Source organism: Lotus japonicus, chromosome 6, assembly GCF_012489685.1.
Source record: "Lotus japonicus ecotype B-129 chromosome 6, LjGifu_v1.2".
NCBI classification, from domain to species: Eukaryota; Viridiplantae; Streptophyta; class Magnoliopsida; order Fabales; family Fabaceae; genus Lotus; species Lotus japonicus.
This window is the reverse complement of record NC_080046.1, coordinates 59,306,266-59,328,780: the sequence shown is the minus strand read 5'-3', so window position 1 is coordinate 59,328,780 and position 22,515 is coordinate 59,306,266. Positions and strand designations below refer to the sequence as shown.

General features: G+C 30.4%; 1 protein-coding gene across 1 annotated transcript; it reads left to right on the top strand.

The window, feature by feature from the left end:
- Positions 1-4,424: 4,424 nt before the first annotated feature.
- On the top strand, positions 4,425-6,748 carry LOC130724024 (BOI-related E3 ubiquitin-protein ligase 1-like). The gene is made up of 3 exons (XM_057575185.1): positions 4,425-4,605; positions 4,851-5,217; positions 5,899-6,748. The coding sequence occupies exons 1-3, from the start codon at positions 4,481-4,483 to the stop codon at positions 6,421-6,423; spliced, it is 1,017 nt and encodes a 338-aa protein (XP_057431168.1). The 5' UTR covers positions 4,425-4,480; the 3' UTR covers positions 6,424-6,748.
- The last annotated feature ends 15,767 nt before the right edge of the window (positions 6,749-22,515 follow it).

Below are 22,515 nucleotides of genomic sequence, written 5' to 3'. Positions count from 1 at the left end.
CAAACACCTACCCTCCTCCTTCTCATCCCTCCCCACTGATCACCACACCTCAACTTGTGTCGCGACCGCCGTTATCACCGTCGTACGCGGTCCCCATCAACGCCAGAACCCAAAACTCCAGATCTTAGAACCCCAGAACCCAAAATTCCAGATCTTAGAACCCCAAAACCAAGCAGATCGGAGGTTGATGGAAGCAGATCGAAACTTTTTGACGTTGGTGGAAGAAGAGGAAAGCATATCGGAATGTAAACAGTCCAGATATGAGACTGGTGAAACCACCGGCACCGGCGCCGGCTGCACCAGTGGTCTCAGCTTCTTCATCAGTGTCGTTAAAAGGTTGTTGCTGCTGCCTAATCCTGCTACTGTCGTTCCTGGAACTTCTAGCGCACCATGCCTCTTCTACTGTTAATTTATATTGTTTATTTCACTCGATTACGCTACTGTCGTTCCTGGTCGTTTCTGGCACTTCTTCCTCCATGTGGCTTTCCCGATCTCATCTTTCTTTCTCCTGAATCTCTCTTTCTTTCAGTGCCAATATTGCAGAGGTATGATGATCGGCAAAGGGATGGTGATCGGTGACGGAGGAGATCTGGTGGTAGTGGTAGTTGTGGCGGAGGGACTGTGGTGGAGAGGAGGTGGAGGAAGAGTGGTGGTGGAAATTATATATATTTTTTTAAAACTGAAATTGGATATTAGGAAAATAAAATTATGTTTTTTTTTTTCGAAAAATAGTAAAATACCGGGTAAGGACTAAGCAGGTAATTGTGTAAGGTTACACAAATTTTTCTTTTCCCATAGTAGACGCGCCCAACTAAGTTGTCATAATTATGGTTAACTCAAGTCTGCCTAAGTAGTCAAAGTCTCAATGCCTCATAAAAGACAAGCTGGTACACAAATACCGACTTCGATTATTGATCAAATGACCAATATATATCAAACTGTCCAACCAACCGAGGCCCGATCCGAAAATGCACAATTCAAACATTTATCCTACGACTTTCAATTAATAGAAACGGCAAATACATCTGTTAAAAGAGCAGAGTTCATCTGAGTAGGAAAATCATCCTACCGCTAGATATGAGGAAAATCAAAAAATAGAAAGGCTAGTACATGTGCCACATTATTTCCTATGATTATGATTATCGAATCAATGAGAACAACAAATTTTTAATTCTTATATTAGCACATTTCAATTGGAAGTAAATCAAATTCGTAACAATTATTGATTGAATATAGGCTTATTATAAACATTTTATATTTATATATCAAATTTATAAATTTATTCAGTTAAAAAATAATACTCTAATATCTAAATGTCAAATTTATCTATTTAAAATAAAATAAAATAAATCTGTAACCAGAAAAGTTTAATTTTATTTATGATATAAATTATTTTTAAAATAATTGTTACCTATTTTTAAAAATATTTTTCTTGTGCAATGAGCGTGCATTGCATAGGCCTAGTTATGTAAAAGCTTGCCTTCGCTAGTTCGCTTGCATAGAATTCATTTACTGTTGGCTACAGATAATACAAATATTCATAAATACTTTTTTTTTTTATCCTTCTTCCTGTAAATTTTTTTTTTTTAATATTTTTGGCCAGATAGATTTGAAATTGAAATATTTTTTCTAAAATAGTAGTATCACCTATTGAAATGTATTGAAAACGTATTTATTTTGATTTGAGCTAACGCATGCTTCTATTTGCATGCACTATTTTTATTAACTAGCTAAAAAAAACAATTAAAATTTCTACATTTATAACAAATAAATCAGAACTATTTTCCTTTCTCTAATTAATGCTTTTTGTTTGACTGATTTGAAATATTTTGAGTAAATCACTAACGTACTAACCAAATAAATTAAAATACTTATACTTTCAAAAAAAAATACAGATAAAACAAAAAATAATAAATATTTTTATCATTTTTATCAGATTGGTTGAAAATGATTTGATTTGAATTTTCTAAAATAGGTTAGTATTATGAAATTTTTATCAAAATAAAAAGAGTAAAATACACTCACCCCCCTCAAGGTTTGTGAGAATAACACTTAACTCCATTTTTATCCAAAATATACACTCCACCCCAATAATAATCTCATAATTACACTTAGCTCAATTCTTCTCTGAAATCTTCACTCCACCCCACCCTTTTAAGGCCATCCAAAAGATGCTAACGGAATATTCATTTAACTCAAATTAATTAATTAAAATATAAATGATAAATAAATCACATTATCCTCTAACCAAATAATAATTGTACTATAATTTTGTAAATATTCTAAATATTTATAAAATATTTTGAATACCTCCAAATAAAAAATAATAATTAAACTTGATGTTTATTATGGTCAAAATATTTCTCTCTCTAATATAACTCAAATTTAAATATGGAGTATTTCAGTCAAAATATTTATCAAATGATGAGTTCTTAATACCTGTGTATAACCTTAAACAACATATATTTTAGAACTTAAAATTTCATGTGCTTAAGTGCTCATACAACCTAATAACTAAGGTAATCACATATCGTCATAACACAATTATATTTTGAAAGTTTAGTAAACTTATTGACAAATTTTTTTAGTAAACTTAGTGGTAAAGTTTTTGAGTTTTGATGGTTCTGACATTGAGTTAAGTTTTGCCAAATTTGTGATGGAAAATGTTGTTGCCTTGAAGAGGATGATTTCAAACTTAGCTGGAAGCTACGTAACTCAGATCTGGAAGAAGTAAAACAGAAGTTGTTCTCGTTTAAGAAATGTTCTAGTTCTATGAATTTGGAATTACACCAAGAAGGCCAGAACATGTTTTATTGTAAATCATTTGTGCTGCCCTCCAAATAACAATGATTTGTTTACTTGAATGAGCAATGATTATCTCGTGCTACTTTTTAAAAAAAAAACAAGTATATTTATTATTTAGTTAGAAGATAATGTAATGTATTTATATTTAAATTAATTAATTTTGAGTTAAAAGAATATTCCGTTAGCATCTTTTGGATGGTGTTAAAGGGGGTGGGGTGGAGTGTAGAATTTAGAGAAGAATTGAGTTAAGTGTAATTGTGAGATTATTATTGGGGTGGAGTGCTTATTTTGGATAAGAACGGAGCTAAGTGTTATTCTCACAAATCTTGAGGGGGGTGAGTGTATTTTACTCAAATAAAAATTATTGATGCTTTATTATGCTACTTTTTATATAAATATAGTGTTTTTTAAAATATATATAGTTAAATATTTACTATTTTTTGCATGCACACAAATTGATGTAATTAACTTGCTAAATTACGTTAAAAAAACTTGTTAAATTTGTACAAATTAAGTAGACTGTATTCCCTTAAAAAAAAAGTAGAATATATTTATTAAATTTCATTAAAATATAAACTACTAATACTTTATGACGCTACTTTTTATATATGATACACTATTCAGATTATAGGTAAATATCCACTATTAAATTAGTACATATCAACAATTACTTAATTAGCTAAAATGTTACTCCCTCCGGTCCTATTTATAAGCATGAAAGAGAAAAAAAATCTTGGTCTTTTTTATAAGAACCAAATGAAAGTTTGAGCTATATTAATTATTTTTTTCCAATTATGCCCTTATTAATTCTAGCTTGTAAAATGTGTCTCATTAATTATTCTCTCTCTTTCCCACTTTCCAACACTAATAACAAAGGGTAATTTTGGAAGTTTATTTTGATTCAAGACATATTTAATGCATTTTATCTAGTTTAACTACATTTCTTAAACTATGTGATTTTTTTTTTTTGCTGCTTATAAATAGGACCGGAGGGAGTATGAATACAATTGATCAAGACAAATCATGACTGGATTTGATTATTGGATTCATTAATAATTTTAAACTTTGAAAAAGCATTAAATGTTGCATTAAATAGTCACACCTAGTGTCAACATTTACACAGGTCAGGAAGTTTGTCAGTGCATCATTAAGGTCCTACAAATGTATATTTGTTGGGTAGACATAAAGGCCTTCAACAATGAAACTTATGTAATTTTCAGAAACAGCCAAATAATACATGATACCAGCATGAGTAAGCTTTCATGAAAATATGGCAAAGTAAATAAATGGTAGTAATTTTTTCATTGACTCTTTCCCTCTAGAAACTACCTAAAGGGAAAAAAATAAAAAGGAAAGGTTAGGAATCCAAATTCTAAAATAAGTGAAAGTAGAAAAAACCATTAAAGTAAATCCTATAGGATACAGACCAAAATCTGACAACACTCTTTTTATTTTTCCCCAAAAAAAGAGGTAAAGTGAATATAATTAAATTGAGTTGTTTATTTATATAATTAATATTCTCCATAAATAAAGATGGTGAGATTTTCTCTGTCTAGAAAAGATGCGTTTGACTTTCTATCTCTTATAAACGCCCACAAAAACCAAAGCCATAAATAAGCATGAATCATTCATTCATTCATTCAGTCTCTCCCTAATACTCAGCCACATCTATTGCATGCTCTGCCTCATCTCCTTCTTATTCTCTCCTTCTCCCCTTCAATCAACACAACACAACTTGAATTTCATGGCAGTTGAAGCTTCTTGCATGAATCTCTTGCCTTCTCATCTACTCCCCAACAGGTATATCGCCTTAAACCAACAACTCTGTGTATGTTTGGATACAAGAGTCGAAATCACGGCAGACAGAAACAACTTTTCTTAATTTTTAGGATTGTTCAGTGTGAATTTGGCTTTACTGTAGTTTTCTGTCATGTATCTGAACATGCACTCTTTGTACATGTCTTATTTTTTAAGTTTTTAATTGTTAATTTGGATTGTTTTCAAAGATTGTCTATTAACATGTTTGGTTCTTTGTTTTTGTGCAGAGAAATAATCAAATCCAATCACCAACAACAACAACAACATTATCAACATCAAAATCTCTTGAATTTGGATATATACAACAATGCACAAGTAGACTCTGCTTCTGCTCTGCCTATGCCTGGAGCAACAATGGCTGAATCTCTTTTACCTTTCTACCAATCCAATGTTTGTGATCCAAACACAGCAGATAGTGGTCTCACCTACAATCTCCCTCTTCAAAGAAAACGCTCAAGAGAATTCACCTCTGAATTAGCCTCTTTCCCTGCTCAACAGAAGAACAAGCTCTCATCAGAATCATCATTTTTTGACCAAGTTCTCTACCAATTCCAGAACCAGCAATCTGAGATCGATCGCGTCCTTGCTCACCATGTAATTTCCCAACTCCTATTCAATTCAACATTTTTTTTTTTGCAAAAGTAATTTCAGTTTGTGTTAGAAAAAGAACTGTTCAAACGGTTCCAAGCATGAAAGCAAAGTAACTGCTTTGTCTTGAAAAAAATTAAAGGGTGTTTTATATTTTTATGAAATGAAATCAATTTTGTTAATTTTCAAACTTTGACTGGCAGTAACTGAAGAGGGTGTGATAAATTTTCAAACATCTTCTTAAAAAAATTGAAGGGTTGTTTTATATGTTTATGTAATTAGTTAATACTCTGGTGTTGTTAATTTTTATATTAAAGGGGATAAATTTTCCAACTTTGTCTTATAAAAATTAATTAACGGGTTTTTTATATTTTTAATATGTAATTAATAATTATTTGTTTGTATTTCTGGGCAAAATGAATAACTGAAAAGGGAGTTACAAAAGTTCAAACTTTGTCTGGAAAATATTAGTGGGGGTGTTTTTTTTAATAGATTTTGTCAAGTGGTAAATTAAGAAAAATCTGATTCACAAACTAATTTGTACAAATTAATTTTAACATATAAGTTATACTATATTATAAATAATAATCTGGAACAGTTTTTAACGTGATTGACCACATAATTGCCGTTTTTTTTATATGTATATATAGTCTTGTGTGATTAATAATTTTTTCTTTCTATGAACAGACAGAGAAAGTGAGAATGGAGATGGAGGAACATAAGATGAGGCAATCAAGGATGTTGGCATGCGTAATCCAAGAAACAGTGGCGAAGAAGCTAAAGGAAAAGGACGAGGAGGTTCAGAAAATGGGGAAGCTAAATTGGGTGCTTCAAGAAAGGGTCAAAAGCTTAAGTGCGGAAAATCAATTCTGGAGGGACCTGGCACAAACCAACGAAACCACCGCCAACTACCTCCGCAACAACCTCGAACAGGTCATGGCCCACGTGCGGGATGGCCGCCATGCCGCTGCCGCGGTGGCTGAAGATGCTGATTCCTGCTGCGGGAGCAATGTTGTGGCGGAGGACGGCGAGGACACGGCGGCAACGCCGACGGTGAAGAGGATGTGTCGGAGCTGCGGGGTGAAGGAGTCGGTGGTGCTGTTGCTGCCATGCAGGCACTTGTGTTTGTGCACGGCGTGTGGGTCCACTGTCCGAAATTGCCCTGTTTGTGATTCCGGCATGGATGCTAGCGTGCATGTTAATCTCTCTTAGGAGCTGTTTTCAAATTACGGTCGTCGTTGCATCACCGAATTGCGGATTAATGCGCCCTCAATCCCGATCAAGGACTCCAAATCTTGTTGAATTGCGGCCATTGCGAACCTCAATTTGAAACCCTGTGTAGGAGGATTTTAGTTACAGTTTAGGTCATCATCAGAAATTGGACAAAATAGGTTTTTTTTAACTTTCTTTTTTGTCAAAGTGACATAGCTAGAACAAAAAGAGAAAAAAATGAAATAGCAAAATATTTTGTTATACAGATTATTATTGTTTCTTTTTTCCCATCTTATTTATATGATATTTTTTATTTGTTTCACAATTAAGTATTCTCATATTAGTTATGAACATTTCAAAATTAGGTTTATTACCTCAAATAGGTTTTTGGTAATAAGGATTATTATTAGAAAAAGGAATTCATTTGAATGCCAATAATGCATGTTTTTCTCATAATGAATAATGCGTGTTAAGGGAATAAAAAACTGTATATTTTATGTGTATTGATAGTTTCAAAAAAAATATGTGTATTGATGTGTTGTTATTATGTATATGTTCCAACTAGAGGCACACTATTTCCTAACTTTTAGTTTATATATTTACCTATCGAATATGCGTGTTTTTCTTTTATTATACCTAACTGCTAGCTAATATCTTAGTAATTTTCTTTCCTTTAAATCAATTTTTTTTTGAAAATAAATTAAAAATATTTTTAAAGCAACTGATATTAGGTTAATTATATTGTGCAATTAGTGTGCGTTTCGATTTCTGTTAACATCAATGTAGATTGACGTTGTTTTTTCAATTTGCATTAAACTCAACGTTATAAACTTTACTTTCCACTCATTAATAATTTGTCGTTTTAAAGTTTTGATACGTGTATATATATATACTAGAGAATAATATGAATTTTTATGGACTATCAATATATATTTAACTCCTTAATATATCATTTACTTCTCTTATTCATTTTGCCTTTTCAAATTTCTTATCACCATTAAGTTAATGGTACAATTGATAAAATATAATTAATGTTGGACAGATTAATAGGAAAAAATCAAAATATATAATGACATATATATAAAAACATATGAGGTAACTTTTCTATTGCATAATTTTTTTGCTTTTAAAAATACTGATTTAACTTTCAAAAAAATGCTGATTTATGAAATGAGTAAAAAATGTGTTGTCTAAAAATTAAATGCAACAAATATGTTAATATATTGAAATATGTAAAATCATTTTTGCGTTGACTCTGGTGTCAAAACAAAATACACTTAGCATATTAGAGAAAAAGCTTTTACTTGTGACCACATGAATATTAATCACAAATATTACATCTAATTAAATTCAAAAGGAGGGATATGTGTACCTTTTATGTATGTAGTAAATACTTGATGAAATCATATTTTTGCTATATTTGAATACCCGTTGACTCCACTTAAATAACATAAAAACTTAATTATATATTTCGAGATAAAATATGAAGATTTTTTTATTGAATAACATTAAAATTTGTTTATGTTATGCTCAATTAATATTCAGACACACAGTTCAATATGAGAAGGAAAATGGGGGGAATAAGAGTGTTTGGAAAGTAGGATATATAGGTGGTTGGGTGATGGTGAGTGTGAATAGAAGAAAAGGCAAAGTGCAGACATGTAATGTGAAGGAAGATGTTGTGTGTGCTTTGTAATTGCTGTATGATATGGACTAGAAGTGGGCATTGATTCCTGAGGTTCGGTTTTGTTTGGTTTTATTGATAATTTTGGGGTCAAGAAGGGAAGGGGGCAGCAAAAGTCATAAAAGTTGAGACAGGCCTAAAATCCTCATAAAGTGAAAGAAAGAAAGAAAGAAAGCAAGCAAACAGAGTAAAAAGGAAAGATAGTGAAGTCCCTGTTGTTGTTGTTGGTTGGAGCAGAGTGGGGAAGAGTATTGATTTTGATGAATGATAGCATGGGCAAAGGATAAAGTTTTTCATTGTCAAATTGGCATCATTGTTTCTTGTACCACTGCTTTGCACCATTATGGGAATAGGATGCTTCCTTCTTCTTTCTTTTTATTATTCATCGTTCCTTTTTCCAAAATTTTTTTCACTCACTCACCCTTTTACCACATTCCTTTTCTCTTTCTGCAACTCTCTGTCCCAACCCCTTCCAAAACTTATTGCCTGCACCAACATGCAAATAATAAGAAGATTTGATTCTCCCGTTGAAAAAAAAAATCCAAAATAGACCGCTAGCTAGCATATGAGAAGTATTTGATTCACAATCAAAAAAAATTATTCATTACTGCTAGACGCGTAGAACATTTAACACGTGATTCTTCTAACTTAATAAGATGTCTCTAAAATTGTTTATTTATTATGGTACTCATATCCAAAATTTGTATTTTTTCCTTTTGATTTAAAAGATGGGAAGTGAGAATGGTGTAAAAAAGTTAAGGGTTCACTATGTTTGTAGTCCTCTAAAATAAGGGTTATTTGAAATTGGTCCCCGTAAAAAACGCCAAAGCTTTTAGTTCCTAATAGTAATGGAATAGGTTAAATTAGTCCATGTGATGCATTTTGTGGCGATTTTAAACCATCACAAGTCCATAAAAACCGCCACAAGGTATAAGCTAGTTAACTTCACATATTTTATTAATGTTGAACACTAAATGTTAAGAACTTTTTTCAAAGGGGCTGAATTCAATTAACTCATATTTTACAAAGACTAAAAACATATTTAACCCAAAAATTTAAAAGCGGTCGGTAACAATACAATTCTTTAAACATATACTCCTTTGAGGATTAGTTTTTGGTTAATTGATATATGTCTATCCGCATACATACTAAATGGAGCAAGTATTAAATGAAAAATAAATGCATTTGATATCCTTAAAGTGTTAAATACATTTATTTCTTGCTCCAATATTTAGTATGCAGGAGAATAAAGTAGGAATATATAATTAACATTACTCCAAATGAAGATTTGACTCAACAAATATTATTATTTTAAGGAAAAAGTAAAGAAATAAAATTAGGCGTAATCTTTAGTATGGTAATCATGCATCGCGCGTTATACGTATTTATAAATGAAGTAATGAATTAGTGATTATATAGAAAAGAATATCATGATCATTCTGCTATTGTGTTTGGATTAAAAAGATAATACAAAACAATCAAATGATTTTGAAAATTCCACCATATATATTTGAGCTCTCAATCTTTAATCAAGAAATCGCATCGCTTATATATATCATTTTAATTTCATACAATAAATACACATAATGAGAAAATCACGTTAATAATATTTTAAATAGTTATTCAGTGAAAATTTATCATTAATTTTTTCAATTTATTTAAAAAATTTTATAAGCATACAATCAATAAAAATATTGATATTAATTATCAATGATAATGATAATTATATTTTTAAAATTTAAATCAATCAAATTATTTCTTAATTTATATATAATTTAAAATTAATTTATTAAGTAATTAAGTCAATATCAAATGAGCTAAATAGATATAAATAGTCACCAAATTGATCCTATATCAGTTAAACTAGTGTACTTTTACCCGCGCGTTGCACGGGAAATATGTCTATTGTATTTGATACATCAATTAATCATGAACGTGATTATGCGAGTTCGTTTTCCGTTATTATTTTTTAAATTCTAACTTATCTATGTTTTTTTTAACTTGTTCCCAATATGTGATCTCCTATTTCCGTATTAATTCTCCCTTAATTGTCTCTTTTTCTCCCCCAATTTCGTTCCTCTCTCTTTTCTCTCATATGACATTTGAAATTTTCGATTTCCCTATATCTTTTTCCTATTTCCCCAATTAATTGTCATTCTCCCCCCCCCCCCTCTCCTCTCCCATCATCCCTTCTTTCAAATTCCACTTTCCCCCATTTATTTTTCTATAATAATTTCTTATTTCTGGAATGATTATTAAAACTTGTCATTTTCTTAAACATTTGGAAACCAATCAAATCAGATATTGTAATATTCCCTGTATCCATCAAATAATAACTGCTTTATTTTGCCAAAATAATTAAACAACCTAAATCAACAAATTTCCCTACGCCTATAATTCAACATATTTTCATTACAAAGAATGCCTCAAGAATCCAGTGAATCATAATTCTCCACAAATCTCAGTCAAGTCAATGTTTGTACATTTACCAAATCTACAGACAATGACAAATTAAAATTGACCAAAATCTATCATTCAAGATGCTAAATTTCACTTCCACTAATATTAATAAAAGAGATATTTCCCCACAACCTTCCCACTTCTTGTCTTATCTCAATCATAGCTCCACTTGCTCTCTTTCACCTCAACATGCTTCTTTACCGCCATATGTAAGATAGAATGCAACATGGCCAACTCCTCGCTAGCATTGAGGAATGGTGTGCTTCTCCTTTGGTTAATGCAAGTTTTCTCTTATGCTTCTTCCACTTTGTCCTTTGACCTTCTTCAAAGAAATAAATACTCTTACACTATGTTTGTTTGAAGAGAGTTTGGCAAGAGAGAGATAGGGGAGAGAGAGATAGAGAAGAGATGCTCAAACCACCCTTGTTTGGTAGCTACATCTCTAGTGAAGAGAGAGCTTTTTAACGCGGGCTCCACTCCTTTTTTTCCTCTCTCCAATTTGAGAAGAGATAGCATGTTGATGATGTTTACTTTTTTGTTTCCTATTTTGTGCTTGTTTTCTCTCTCTCTCCAAGGCCATTGAAAGTTGTAATTTTTTTCTTTTGCTGGACATCATAGTCTTTTTCTAAAAATTAAATTTTTTTAGTTTTTTATTTTATAGTATCCACCTCATTCTTTCTCTCATCTCTCTTTCATCTCTATCATACCAAACAATCAACAAATCTTCTCTATTTCTCACATATTTATCTCTACTCAACTTCTCTCTTCTCTACTCTCTCTTCTCTATCTCTCTCTATCCTACCAAACAAAGTTTTAGGGTTTGCTCTTAAGATGGGCAAGTTCTAAAAGATAGAAAATATGAGGAGATTTTAGATATCCGTAGAAGTAAAACAAACTTGAACAAAGCAGATCCCACCAAATCTATAGAAACAAACAACTATTGCATTCGAGTTTCTACCACATCTAGCGGACATCTAGACCAGCTGATAGAGTTCCTGCAACAAAACCAGCATTGGAATCATCTCCCAAATAAACTAAGAATATTTCTTCAAGTTTGAAAAGCCAGAGTAGTTGGACTAAACAAAAACTAAAATCAAATTCAGTGTCCAATATGTTTTCCTCAAACAAAATGTGAATCAAATCCATATGGTTTTCATCCTATCTTTTCTTGTAGAAAAAAAACCGAGCAAACCCACTCAGAAAAAACAAAAAAATCCAACAAAATATATTTTCTCATAATATCTAAAGAACTTCTGCAAATCACAGCGAGTCATCAAAAGATAAATACAGAGGGGAGAACCACATATTGCATCCGTCCTCACTTTTTACAACTTGTTCAAAGATGCAATACTTCTTCGTGAGAAAAATCACACATTACAAAACCACAGGTAAAGAGGCCCCTTGTTTTAAAGTAAAAGAGACATACCAAAAAAACGTACTTCAGCCAGGTGGTTCATGGCCAACGCCACCACCCACACACTCAAATCCTTGTATCAAGCTCTTTAAACTACAACAAAAAACAAATAGAAAATTCAGGCCTAGGCGCACTTATCACAGTAAAATAAATTTTAGGTGAAGAAAAAGTTTATTTTTAGAGTATTAATTAAATTTTATGGTATTTTTATTGAATTTTCGGATTTTTATTTAATTCAGAATTTTATGAGTTTTTATTGTGATTTGATAGATTTTGATAGTTTTATTAATTAATTTTTATGGTATTTTTTTTGTTTTTTACTTTATCTAGGTAAATCTTAGATAATTATGGCAAATCTTTAAAATTTTATGAAAAAATTTCTCAGATTTAAATCAAAATAGGTCAAGAATGATTTGATTTTGAAATAAAATATGTCAAGATTTTATTTAGTAATTAAGTGTGACACGTGTCAACATAAGAGAAGATAATTAATCTGGGAATAACACCTCATCAAATTGGCTTGAGAATTAATCTGGGAGTCACACCTCATCAAATTGGTCTGATAAAAGTTCTTCTTTTCTAATATACTAGTGTTTTTTACCCGCGCGTTGCACGGGAAATATGTCTATTGTATTTGATACATTAATTAATATTTTGATTATTAAAAATATATTAAACAACGAATGAAATAGAAAAGTCAGAATTGATGAGTAAAGTGGACATAAAGACTTCTCTTCTAAGCCTGATTGAGACCAAGAGGAACTCATTTCACATTCTTTGTAAATATGAAGACGATAACACAAATCATAGATATAAGGAATTATCAACATATTAATCTTAAAAAAAAAATTAATGTGATAGTAGCACAAATCAGGATTGTGTAAGATATATCATAAAGTATAACATTATTGTGTTTATTCCAACTAAGTAGGGATGACAATGGGTAGGTACTATAGTACCATCTCCATACCCGCGTTTTTAAAAATTACATGTACCCGTCTCCATACTCACGTGGGTAGCAACTCGAAGCTCTCCACCTTTAGACAATTCAATGTCATTATAGGAAGCTATTCATCTTTTCCAAAATCTAAATCTATGGATGACAATGGGTCTCAAAATCATAGGGTACCCGCAAAAAATATCCACTATGGGTAGGGTAAAAAACCGCTAAATGAGTATGAGGTTGAGTATAGATAATTACCCGCAAAAAATAGAGGGCATGGGTGCGGGTATGGGTACTATAGTACCCAACCGGCCCATATCGGCACACACATGTTATCATTATTATTATTATTATTATTATTATTATTATTATTATTATTATTATTATTATTATTATTATTTGGGAATATATTAACAAATTAACTTAATCTATAGCTTTCAAACTCTAAATCAAGAAATAAACCACCTAAATCCTAATCAAATCTAAAATTTAAAAATGTATTTTTTTTACTCTAAAAATAAATCAAAAATAAATTAAGATAAAATCAAGAAATAAACAACATAAATCCTAATCAAATCTAAAATTTTAAAATGTATTTTTTTATGATAATTAATCTGAGAATGACACGTGTTATTTTTTTTTCCAATTAGTGAATATTCTGCACCCTAGAAGATTTTCTTTTCCTCAATCCTTTTGCTTTTGATTAAGAAGATAAAAGCAGGAATCCTTAAAGCATATGACATCTTACAATTAGGTGAAGAACAAAATCAATTCATGAAGAAGATTGAAACAGAAACCCAAAATGAAGTCTTGAATAACAAAATACCCTCTTTCACCAATTTGAAAGGACTGTGGTGAAAGAATTGTATTTAGTGTATTTGTGAATCTTGGGGTAGAGCCCTTGTGAAACAAAAAATCAAAGGAACATTTCAGTCAAGAGAAACAAAAAATGATGTATTGCCCTATATGTGCGCACCCCAACAAAATATCTATATATGTGAGAAAAAAAACAAAATAATTCTCTCACCCAAAATAATTGTGGTTACTTCATTAATAAACTTATACTAACAATCAATTTAAATTGAACTTAAGGAAATATATAGAGTAAAGTAAGATAAGTACCCAATTGGCATACTAAAACATGAGTATATGCAAAACTAATGAGTTTGAGGAAAACATGAACCAACCTTAAGAATGAGCTAACCATACTCATGAAGATTAAATGTGAGCTCTTCATATGCTTTCATCAATTTGACTGACTTGTGCATCATTAAAAAAAAAATTAGTAAGTTGTGCATCATTCACATACAGTGCAAATAGTATGCTTATACACACAGCTAAAACATGATAGAAATGAATATAGATTCAGGCTATCCTAAGTTTCGTAAATTTCTATAAATTATACCAAAATCTGGTTTAGAATGGCTTCAAACGCATGAATTTCTACAAACTATACTAAAATCTGGTTTAAAAAAAATACAAAAGCGAAAGTAGAACAATAGAAAAAACATTACGTCTTCAACAATGATTCGTTAAAGGGTCTATGCAAAAATTTGTAAACTTTTGGATCAAAACACACAAAATAAGTGAAATTTAAGAATTCAGGATTGAATTACGAACAAAGGATAAACTGAAATAGCACAAACCATCAATCACAACATGATAAACTCTTCTTCACGTAACATCATGTTACGGCATACCTCTGTCGTGATCGTGACATGTGGCAGGGGTAGAAATAGCAGCTATCAAATCTCTGCGTGTCCATGGTAGCTTTGTGGACCCTCAGCACCAAATCAACTCCATTTTCTTAGAATTAACATTAAATAAATAATAAGATAAATTAAGATAAAATCAAGAAATAAACAACCTAAATCCTAATCAAATCTAAACTTTAAAAAGGTACTAAATAAAGATAGATAAAAATTACCAAAATCTAGCAAATCACAATAAAAAACTCATAAAATCCTGAATTAAATAAAAATATGAAAATTCAATAAAAAAACCATAAAAATTCATTTATACTCTAAATGTAACTCAAAAATAAAATAAAATATTTCATGAAATTAAAATTAAATAAATAATAAATAAGGATAGATAAAAACTATCAAAATCTAGCAAATCACAATAAAAACTCATAAAATCCTGCATTAATTAAAAATTTGAAAATTCAATAAAAATTAATTATTATACTCTATAAATTAATGTAAAATAAAATAAAATATTTCCTGGAAGTAAAATTAAATAAATAATAAGATAAAATTAAGAAATAAACAACCTAAATTCTAATCAAATCTAAAATTTAAAAAGGTACTAAATAAAGATAGATAAAAACTACCAAGTCTAGCAAATCACAAGAAAAACTCATAAAATCCTAAAGTAATTAAAAATCTGAAAATTTAAGAAAATTTAATTAATATACTCTAAAAGTGAATCTAAAATAAAATAAAGTATTTTCTGGATTTAAAATAAATGATAAGATAAATTAAAATAAAATTAAGAAATTAACAACCTAAATCCCAATCAAATCTAATATTAAAAATGGTATTAAATAAAGATAGATAAAAACTATCAAAATCTAGCAAATCACAATAAAAACTCATAAAATCCTGCATTAATTAAAAATTCGAAAATTCAATAAAAATTAATTATTATACTCTATAAATAAATGTAAAATAAAATAAAATATTTCTTGGAAGTAAAATCTAAAAATAAATTAAATGACCAAATCTTATCTTTTAAAATAATATCAATCAATTATTTTAGAATATATAAAATTAAAACATATATCAATTGAAAATTATATCCTCTAACAAATTGACACGTGGAATAACTTTTATGAGAATTAATCTGGGAGCGACACGTCACTAACTTGGCATGTGGGAGCGACACGTCATGCTAGAAGTTGTTATTTTCTAATATATATAGATAGATATTAATTGATTATTATAAGTTTCAAAAAAATCAAATTATTATAAAAAAATTACAAATTATAAAGTTTCAAATAATTTATATTATTTTTTGTATATTAATTAAAAGAAATTATTTTCATAAAGTATCAGTGGTATTTGCTATTTTTATTTTATATTCATGCCTTACTTTTTGTGTTTGAACATTGATGAGCAAATCTTCAATACATAACAAGATATAGGTGGATATATACACAGCGATCCAATCCACGAAAATTTGGATAAAATTTAGATTCTAATTTCACATCCTGTTTTACAACTTATTATGTCCTCGTATAATTTTGATAATATTTTTCATTATTAAGAAGTTTCTTTATTTGTAGTAAAACTTATGTCAACTAAAACAATAATTTAATATAGTGCACCTCACTAAATTCAGTATTTTTTTTAAATTATTATATTGATTCATTTTAATCTGTTTTCCTAGCTAGCTAGCTACATTAGCTTATTTTTATTTCAAATAATTTATAATTAAATATTATTGCATATATATATATATATTTATAGGATATCTTAAAAAAAATTAATATATGTATGTAATTAAAATATTCAAAATGTGATTATTTTAATTATAATTTTTTTGAAAACAAAAATTATATTTACTTCTACTTTTATATTTTTATTAATACAAACCATAATAACACATGTCAATAAAATTATAATTAATATATTTAATAAAAATGATTCTAATAATTATATATCTTAAAAGAATATGCATGCAAACACTTTTTTTCCAATAAGTAATTGGCTTAGTTGCACTTTTGGTCCCCCAATTATTGCCTTCCTGCGAAAATCGTCCTCAATCAAAATTAGAAAAAAAAACGTCCTCCAACTATACATGACGTTGCACTTTTGGTCTGTCGTTTGCCTTCCGTGAGAAAACTAACATGAGAAGCTGATGTGGCTCCCTCACGCGTGTCTCACGTGACTTTCTTCAGAGAGCTTGATGACTGGACAAGTCACATGCTTCTCACGTGACTCTGAAATGGGTAATAAGGTCTAATTGGGGTTTGCAATTTCATAACCGTTGGAGCCTTTTAGAGTCATGTGAGAAGCATGTGACTTGTCCAGTCATCAAGCTCTCTAAAGAAAGTCACGTGAGACACACGTGAGAGAGCCACAACAGCTTCTCACGTTAGTTTTCTCACGGAAGGCAAACGACAGACCAAAAGTGCAACGACATGTATAGTTGGAGGACTTTTTTTGCTAATTTTGAAGTTTGGGACGATTTTCGCAGGAAGGCAACAGCTGGGGGACCAAAAATGCAATTAAGCCTAAGTAATTATATTTTTGTACTGTTTAAAAAAAAGATATTTTTGGTAAAGGAGTTGTCTAAATAACTCATATAAAGTTTGGGTTAAATAACTTATCATCCAATCACATTGAAGATAAATGAGTTGAAATTTCTATATTTTATTTATTAATTTATTTCCAACTCACTTATCTCCAATGTGATTGGATGATGAGTTATTTAACCCAAATTTTGTCATGAGTCATTTAGACAACTCATTTTGTAAAACAATAGAAATGACTTTTTAGTAGAGTAATAATGAAGTTTGGTTAAATTTACAATTTCATATAAAGGACCCATTGTTTCAATCCTAGTCACCAACTAGAAGCATTGATATGCAAACAATTTTTTTTGTTCATGATCTTTGTTTGTGAATAAATTCAACATGACCACCACAGATACCGATACCGTTCCCACTACCTTGTCTTTTAATCTGTCTAAGCTTTTATGATTGCTAATTTGCTATTATTATTGAAGTCTTTGGTTCATATAGGTCAAGTGATATTCCCCACATGTAATAGTGATAAACCAAGGATCCTACTGCAGGTAGAGCCATCTTTTTCAGTCAGTCTTCCTCCCTCCCCCAACTTTATCTTCTTTTTTTTATCTTTTTCCAATACACAAAGAAGCTAAGCAGCAGGCTCATGCATGTGTCTGTCACAAAAAAGAAAAGGAAAGTATAATTTGAGTTGTACTTCTCTTCTCAATTTGGGATGGAATGATTAAAAGCTTCACATATCCTCCTCATTCATTCTATCCCCTTTCTCCTTTCCTATTCAATTACTACCTTTTGATTCTTCTTCTTTTCTTTCTTAGGGCCCGTTTGGTGACCAGGATGGGATAGGATAGGACAGGATAATAATCATATCTTGTTGTTATCTGTTGTTTGTTGCACCAGCAGGATATGATAACACTATCATGTCTTCTATCATATCCTGTCAATCATGTGTAAAAGTGATCCTAAGGGAGGAGCTAGGATAGAGCAGGATAGGATACCAGTTACATATTTTCTTTCAGTATCCTAACTCCAAATTAATTTATTTTAATATTACATAATTTATAATTTATAATTTATAATAATATTAATTAATAAATATAAAAATATTATTTTAACTAAAATAAATAAATAAATAAAATTATTATTCATAAATAGTAAAAATATACTACTCACTTACAAATATTGATTTATTAATAATAATAGACTAATTTAATATTTTCATCTCCTATTATTTGAAAATTATTTATCTACTTATATAATAATTTAAATATAAAGTATTTTTGAAATAATAATATTTTTAATTTAGTTAATTTTTATTGTTTATCACGTGTCACAACTAGGTGAAAAACATTGATTACAAATATTGATTTTTTAATAGTAATAGATTAATTTTTTATTTTCATCTCCTATTATTTAAAACTACTTATCTACTTATATAATAATTTATAATTCAAATATAAATTACTTTTGAAATAATAATATTCTTAATTTAGTTAACTTTTATTGTTAATTATCACGTGTCACAACTAAGTGAAAACTAATCGGTTAACTGCATAATTTTATTTAAAATATAGGGTATCTTCAAAACAATAAAATAGGCTAATTAATAAAATTTAAATTAATTTTATTTATTTTAAAATATAGACTCATTCATGAATTGTAAAGAAATTAAATTTAATATAATGATCAATTTTAAATGTATTTTTTATTCAAATATAAATCTGATACATTTTTCCTTATCATATCCTGTCCTTATCATGTGCACCTCAAACACAGGATATGATAAGAGTTTATCCTGCTCTTATCATATCCTGTTGATATCCTGTTCACATATCATATCCTATCCTGACCACCAAACGGGCCCTTAAGTCCACTATACCATATTCTTTTGGCCTTTTGCTTTTGACATAAAATCCATTCTTACAAAAAAGAGTAAAACACACTCTCTTCTTAACCACGATTTCTTCTAGTGATCACTAATTAGCTCTAATTTGGGTTGTGGGGTGGATCATTTGCCATATTCTCTATGTTTATTTTTTTGTTGTTGTTAATTTTGTCCATTACTTTATTAAATTTATCTCGGTTAGGGGGAATATATATTGGTTGGACTTGGAGATGTGGTTCCAAAACCAATATATACGGTGCTGGGAAATTAAATGGGTGGACCGTGGACTAGTGTCCAATAGAATCGAATAGTCCTACAAAACAAGGTGGGGTAACGGGTAAGTGGTAGCTATATATTCAGCATGTGTTGTTGGGCAATGCATGTGATATTCCATTTTCAAGTAGAGAGTGAGTGAGACATCAGAATCAGAGGGACTGTCTGACACAATTGCAGTAGTCCCACAATATATGTACTATTATCTCTATGCTATTGCTATAATGCTAATGCGTGAACAGAAATTGAGAACCACGTTGTTCATCAGCTAGCTAGCTAGCGACATTTCACACTACTACGACGCTAGCTGCAATATTGTAAACAATTTATGCACGGTTAGAAAGGGACATCTTCATTACTATCAGATCATAAACAAACAACGATCCAAAATTAATAATGCATCAGCAATAGAGAAGAAGATAATTCATATTCATGTTCACAAACAAAGAGGAAAACAACAACATCGGCGATAGAGAAATTACGTACAACATTATTTGTGGAAAATTTTACAGTGAGGAGAGAGGTCGCAAAGCATATATATGCATGGTATAATATCAATTGGAGAAACTTGGATACATGGCAATTTCGTGGGAAATTTTACAGTGGTCGAGGAGAGAAATCGCAAGCATATATATGCATGGTATAATATATTGGAGAAACATGGATACATGGCAAATTGGCAATTGAAACTGAAAACTCAGACTCCTTCCATCTTCACTACCTATTTTGAATCTCGATCATTTTGTTGCTGACAAACCAAGTGTAATCCAAATGAAGTTTTTAGGGCTTGATGTTTGAGGCCATATGCATGGAAGTAGGTCAGAGCCGACAACCTTTAGGGAGTCGCAATCTGACCTAACCTATTTAATTTATTTAAAATGTTTGATTCAGACATTTTAAAAAGTCCGATTAACTAAAAAAATAGCTTAGATTATAAAAAAATGTCTATTTAGTAGGGTAGACTTGTTCTGATTACATAATATTATTTTCATTAATAACATAAATAAATGAAAATGTAAGGATACGTAAAAAAAACTTATACATGAGTCCCGAAATTATGAGTACATTTTAAAGGTTGTAGAACGTTTTTTTTTTCTTCGGATAAAGAAAGTAACATTTTTGTTCGCATTTAGACGATTTTTTTGCACAAAAAATAAATTACGACAACCAAGCACATTGGTAATTTCTCACTGAAAAGATCATCTGTAACTTATAAAAAAACAAGGTAAATGAATATGACTAAACGGTCAATCTTGAAATTGTAATAAGACTTGTTTTGAAAGCATTAAAATAATTTCTCATGGAATTTGTCCCTCGCTAATTTGCTTTTTTATAGTGGTGATTGTGCAAACTCTTGGTACCCAGCCTTTGCATTTTTTGATAATTGTTGGGAAAAGCTCTTGGATTACATAGAGTATAATAGAGCGAGAATGTAAAGTGATAAGAACAAACATAGAAAACTTTGTTCACACAGTTCGGTAAATTATGTCTACTTCTGCGGCTATAGAGTAGTTATAGCTCTCTTTATTGATTTGTATAATCAATCACTCAGCAATTGCAGTTTCTCTCAATTGCACAAATGTCTCGTGTTACTTTAGGGTTACAATGTTATCCTTTTATAGTGGATTCTATTGATCATTATTTTACAATAAAATCCCTATAAACTCTATCACAATCCCCTAAATCAAATCCAAATAGACTAAAGATTTAACAAAATAGAAATCAGTGAGCCCCAGTGCTCGTGCCTCAGGACTCAGCGTTGTGCCCCAGATCTCATCAATTTTCGTCAACGCCAACACATATGCCTTGGGCTACTTAACAAATCTAATGTTCGCACGCCATATGCCCTGCGAATCCAGCGCATATGACCTAGCCATCTGTTTCCCCGAATGAGCCAATTCTCAACAATAATATATATTTTTTGTATTATTAAAAAATATCCCAAATTATAGACTATAGAATTACTTATATATCCATGAGAAAAAAAAAATTGCATTGCACAAGTGCACATGTAAATATCATAGTAACTCTCCTGTCCCTTTCCTATAAGTTTCCACAACTTTCGAGCCATGTAGCTAGCTAGCATCACTCACTCTATCTGATATACGCAGCATTTAATTAGAATCAAGAAAGAACGACATCATGGATCGATGAGAGTCATTAGTTTTTGATTGTTAACTTTTGCCGTAACAGGGAAACATTTATATATGACCAGAGCCTGATTAAATTGAAGATGCCATGGAGAGTAGATGGGAATAGTCAGAAGACAACGTGAAGTCTGAATCCTGAGCTAGCTGATTAGGACCACGCACGCAGGCTCAGCTTTGGAAGTTGGAACCGAGAGAGAAAGAAAGAAAGAAGAGGCATAATAAAACAAAACAAATGGGAAGATAGCAAAAAGTGGCTTGTGTCAGTGAGTGTTATGAAAGTTAAGTTGGGGTAATCTGAAAACATGCATGAGAGTATGAGACAACATCTATGACATGGCAGACCTAAGCTTCACACATAAAAAGGCATCAAGTAATTAATGTCGACAAAATTTGTAGAGCTCAGTGATAATGAAGGCACTTGTTTTTTAAAAAAGATTAAATATATTTTAGTCTCTTAAAATATGGAAGAATCTGATTTCCTCTCTTCAAGAAAATTTATAGTTTTGAGTCTCAATAATGTTAATGAAGTAGTTTTTTAGAGAGACTAAATTTAATTCACCATATTTTAGGGGAATCATTAACCCCTTAAAATAATATACTATGATTGTGCAAAATCATAAGTGACTTATTTATTTATATTCAGAGTGTCTTGGGGATTGGGTTGTTTTTGGCTTAAAAGCAGAAAGGGGCAGGACAGCCTGATGATGACAATAATAATCTGATAGCTAGCATGAGTTAATGTTTTGAAAGTGGGGTTGGTTTGTGTGTCTTCCTCAGAAAACTGTCCTCTCCTTCCAAATCCAAATACAGAAAGAAATACTACTCATTAGTACAGCAATATTGTCCCCACTGACCAGGCCACCACCAACTTGATCCCCATCAATCCTTCATTTTCTCTCCTTTCCCTTTCATTCACTTCAGCACAATGCTAGCATGGGCCATGGAATAGTATGAAGTTGAGTGGTTTTCTTGTCCATGTAATATTTTCAAATTCCAAATACACCCTTTATAATAATTGCAATTTAAAA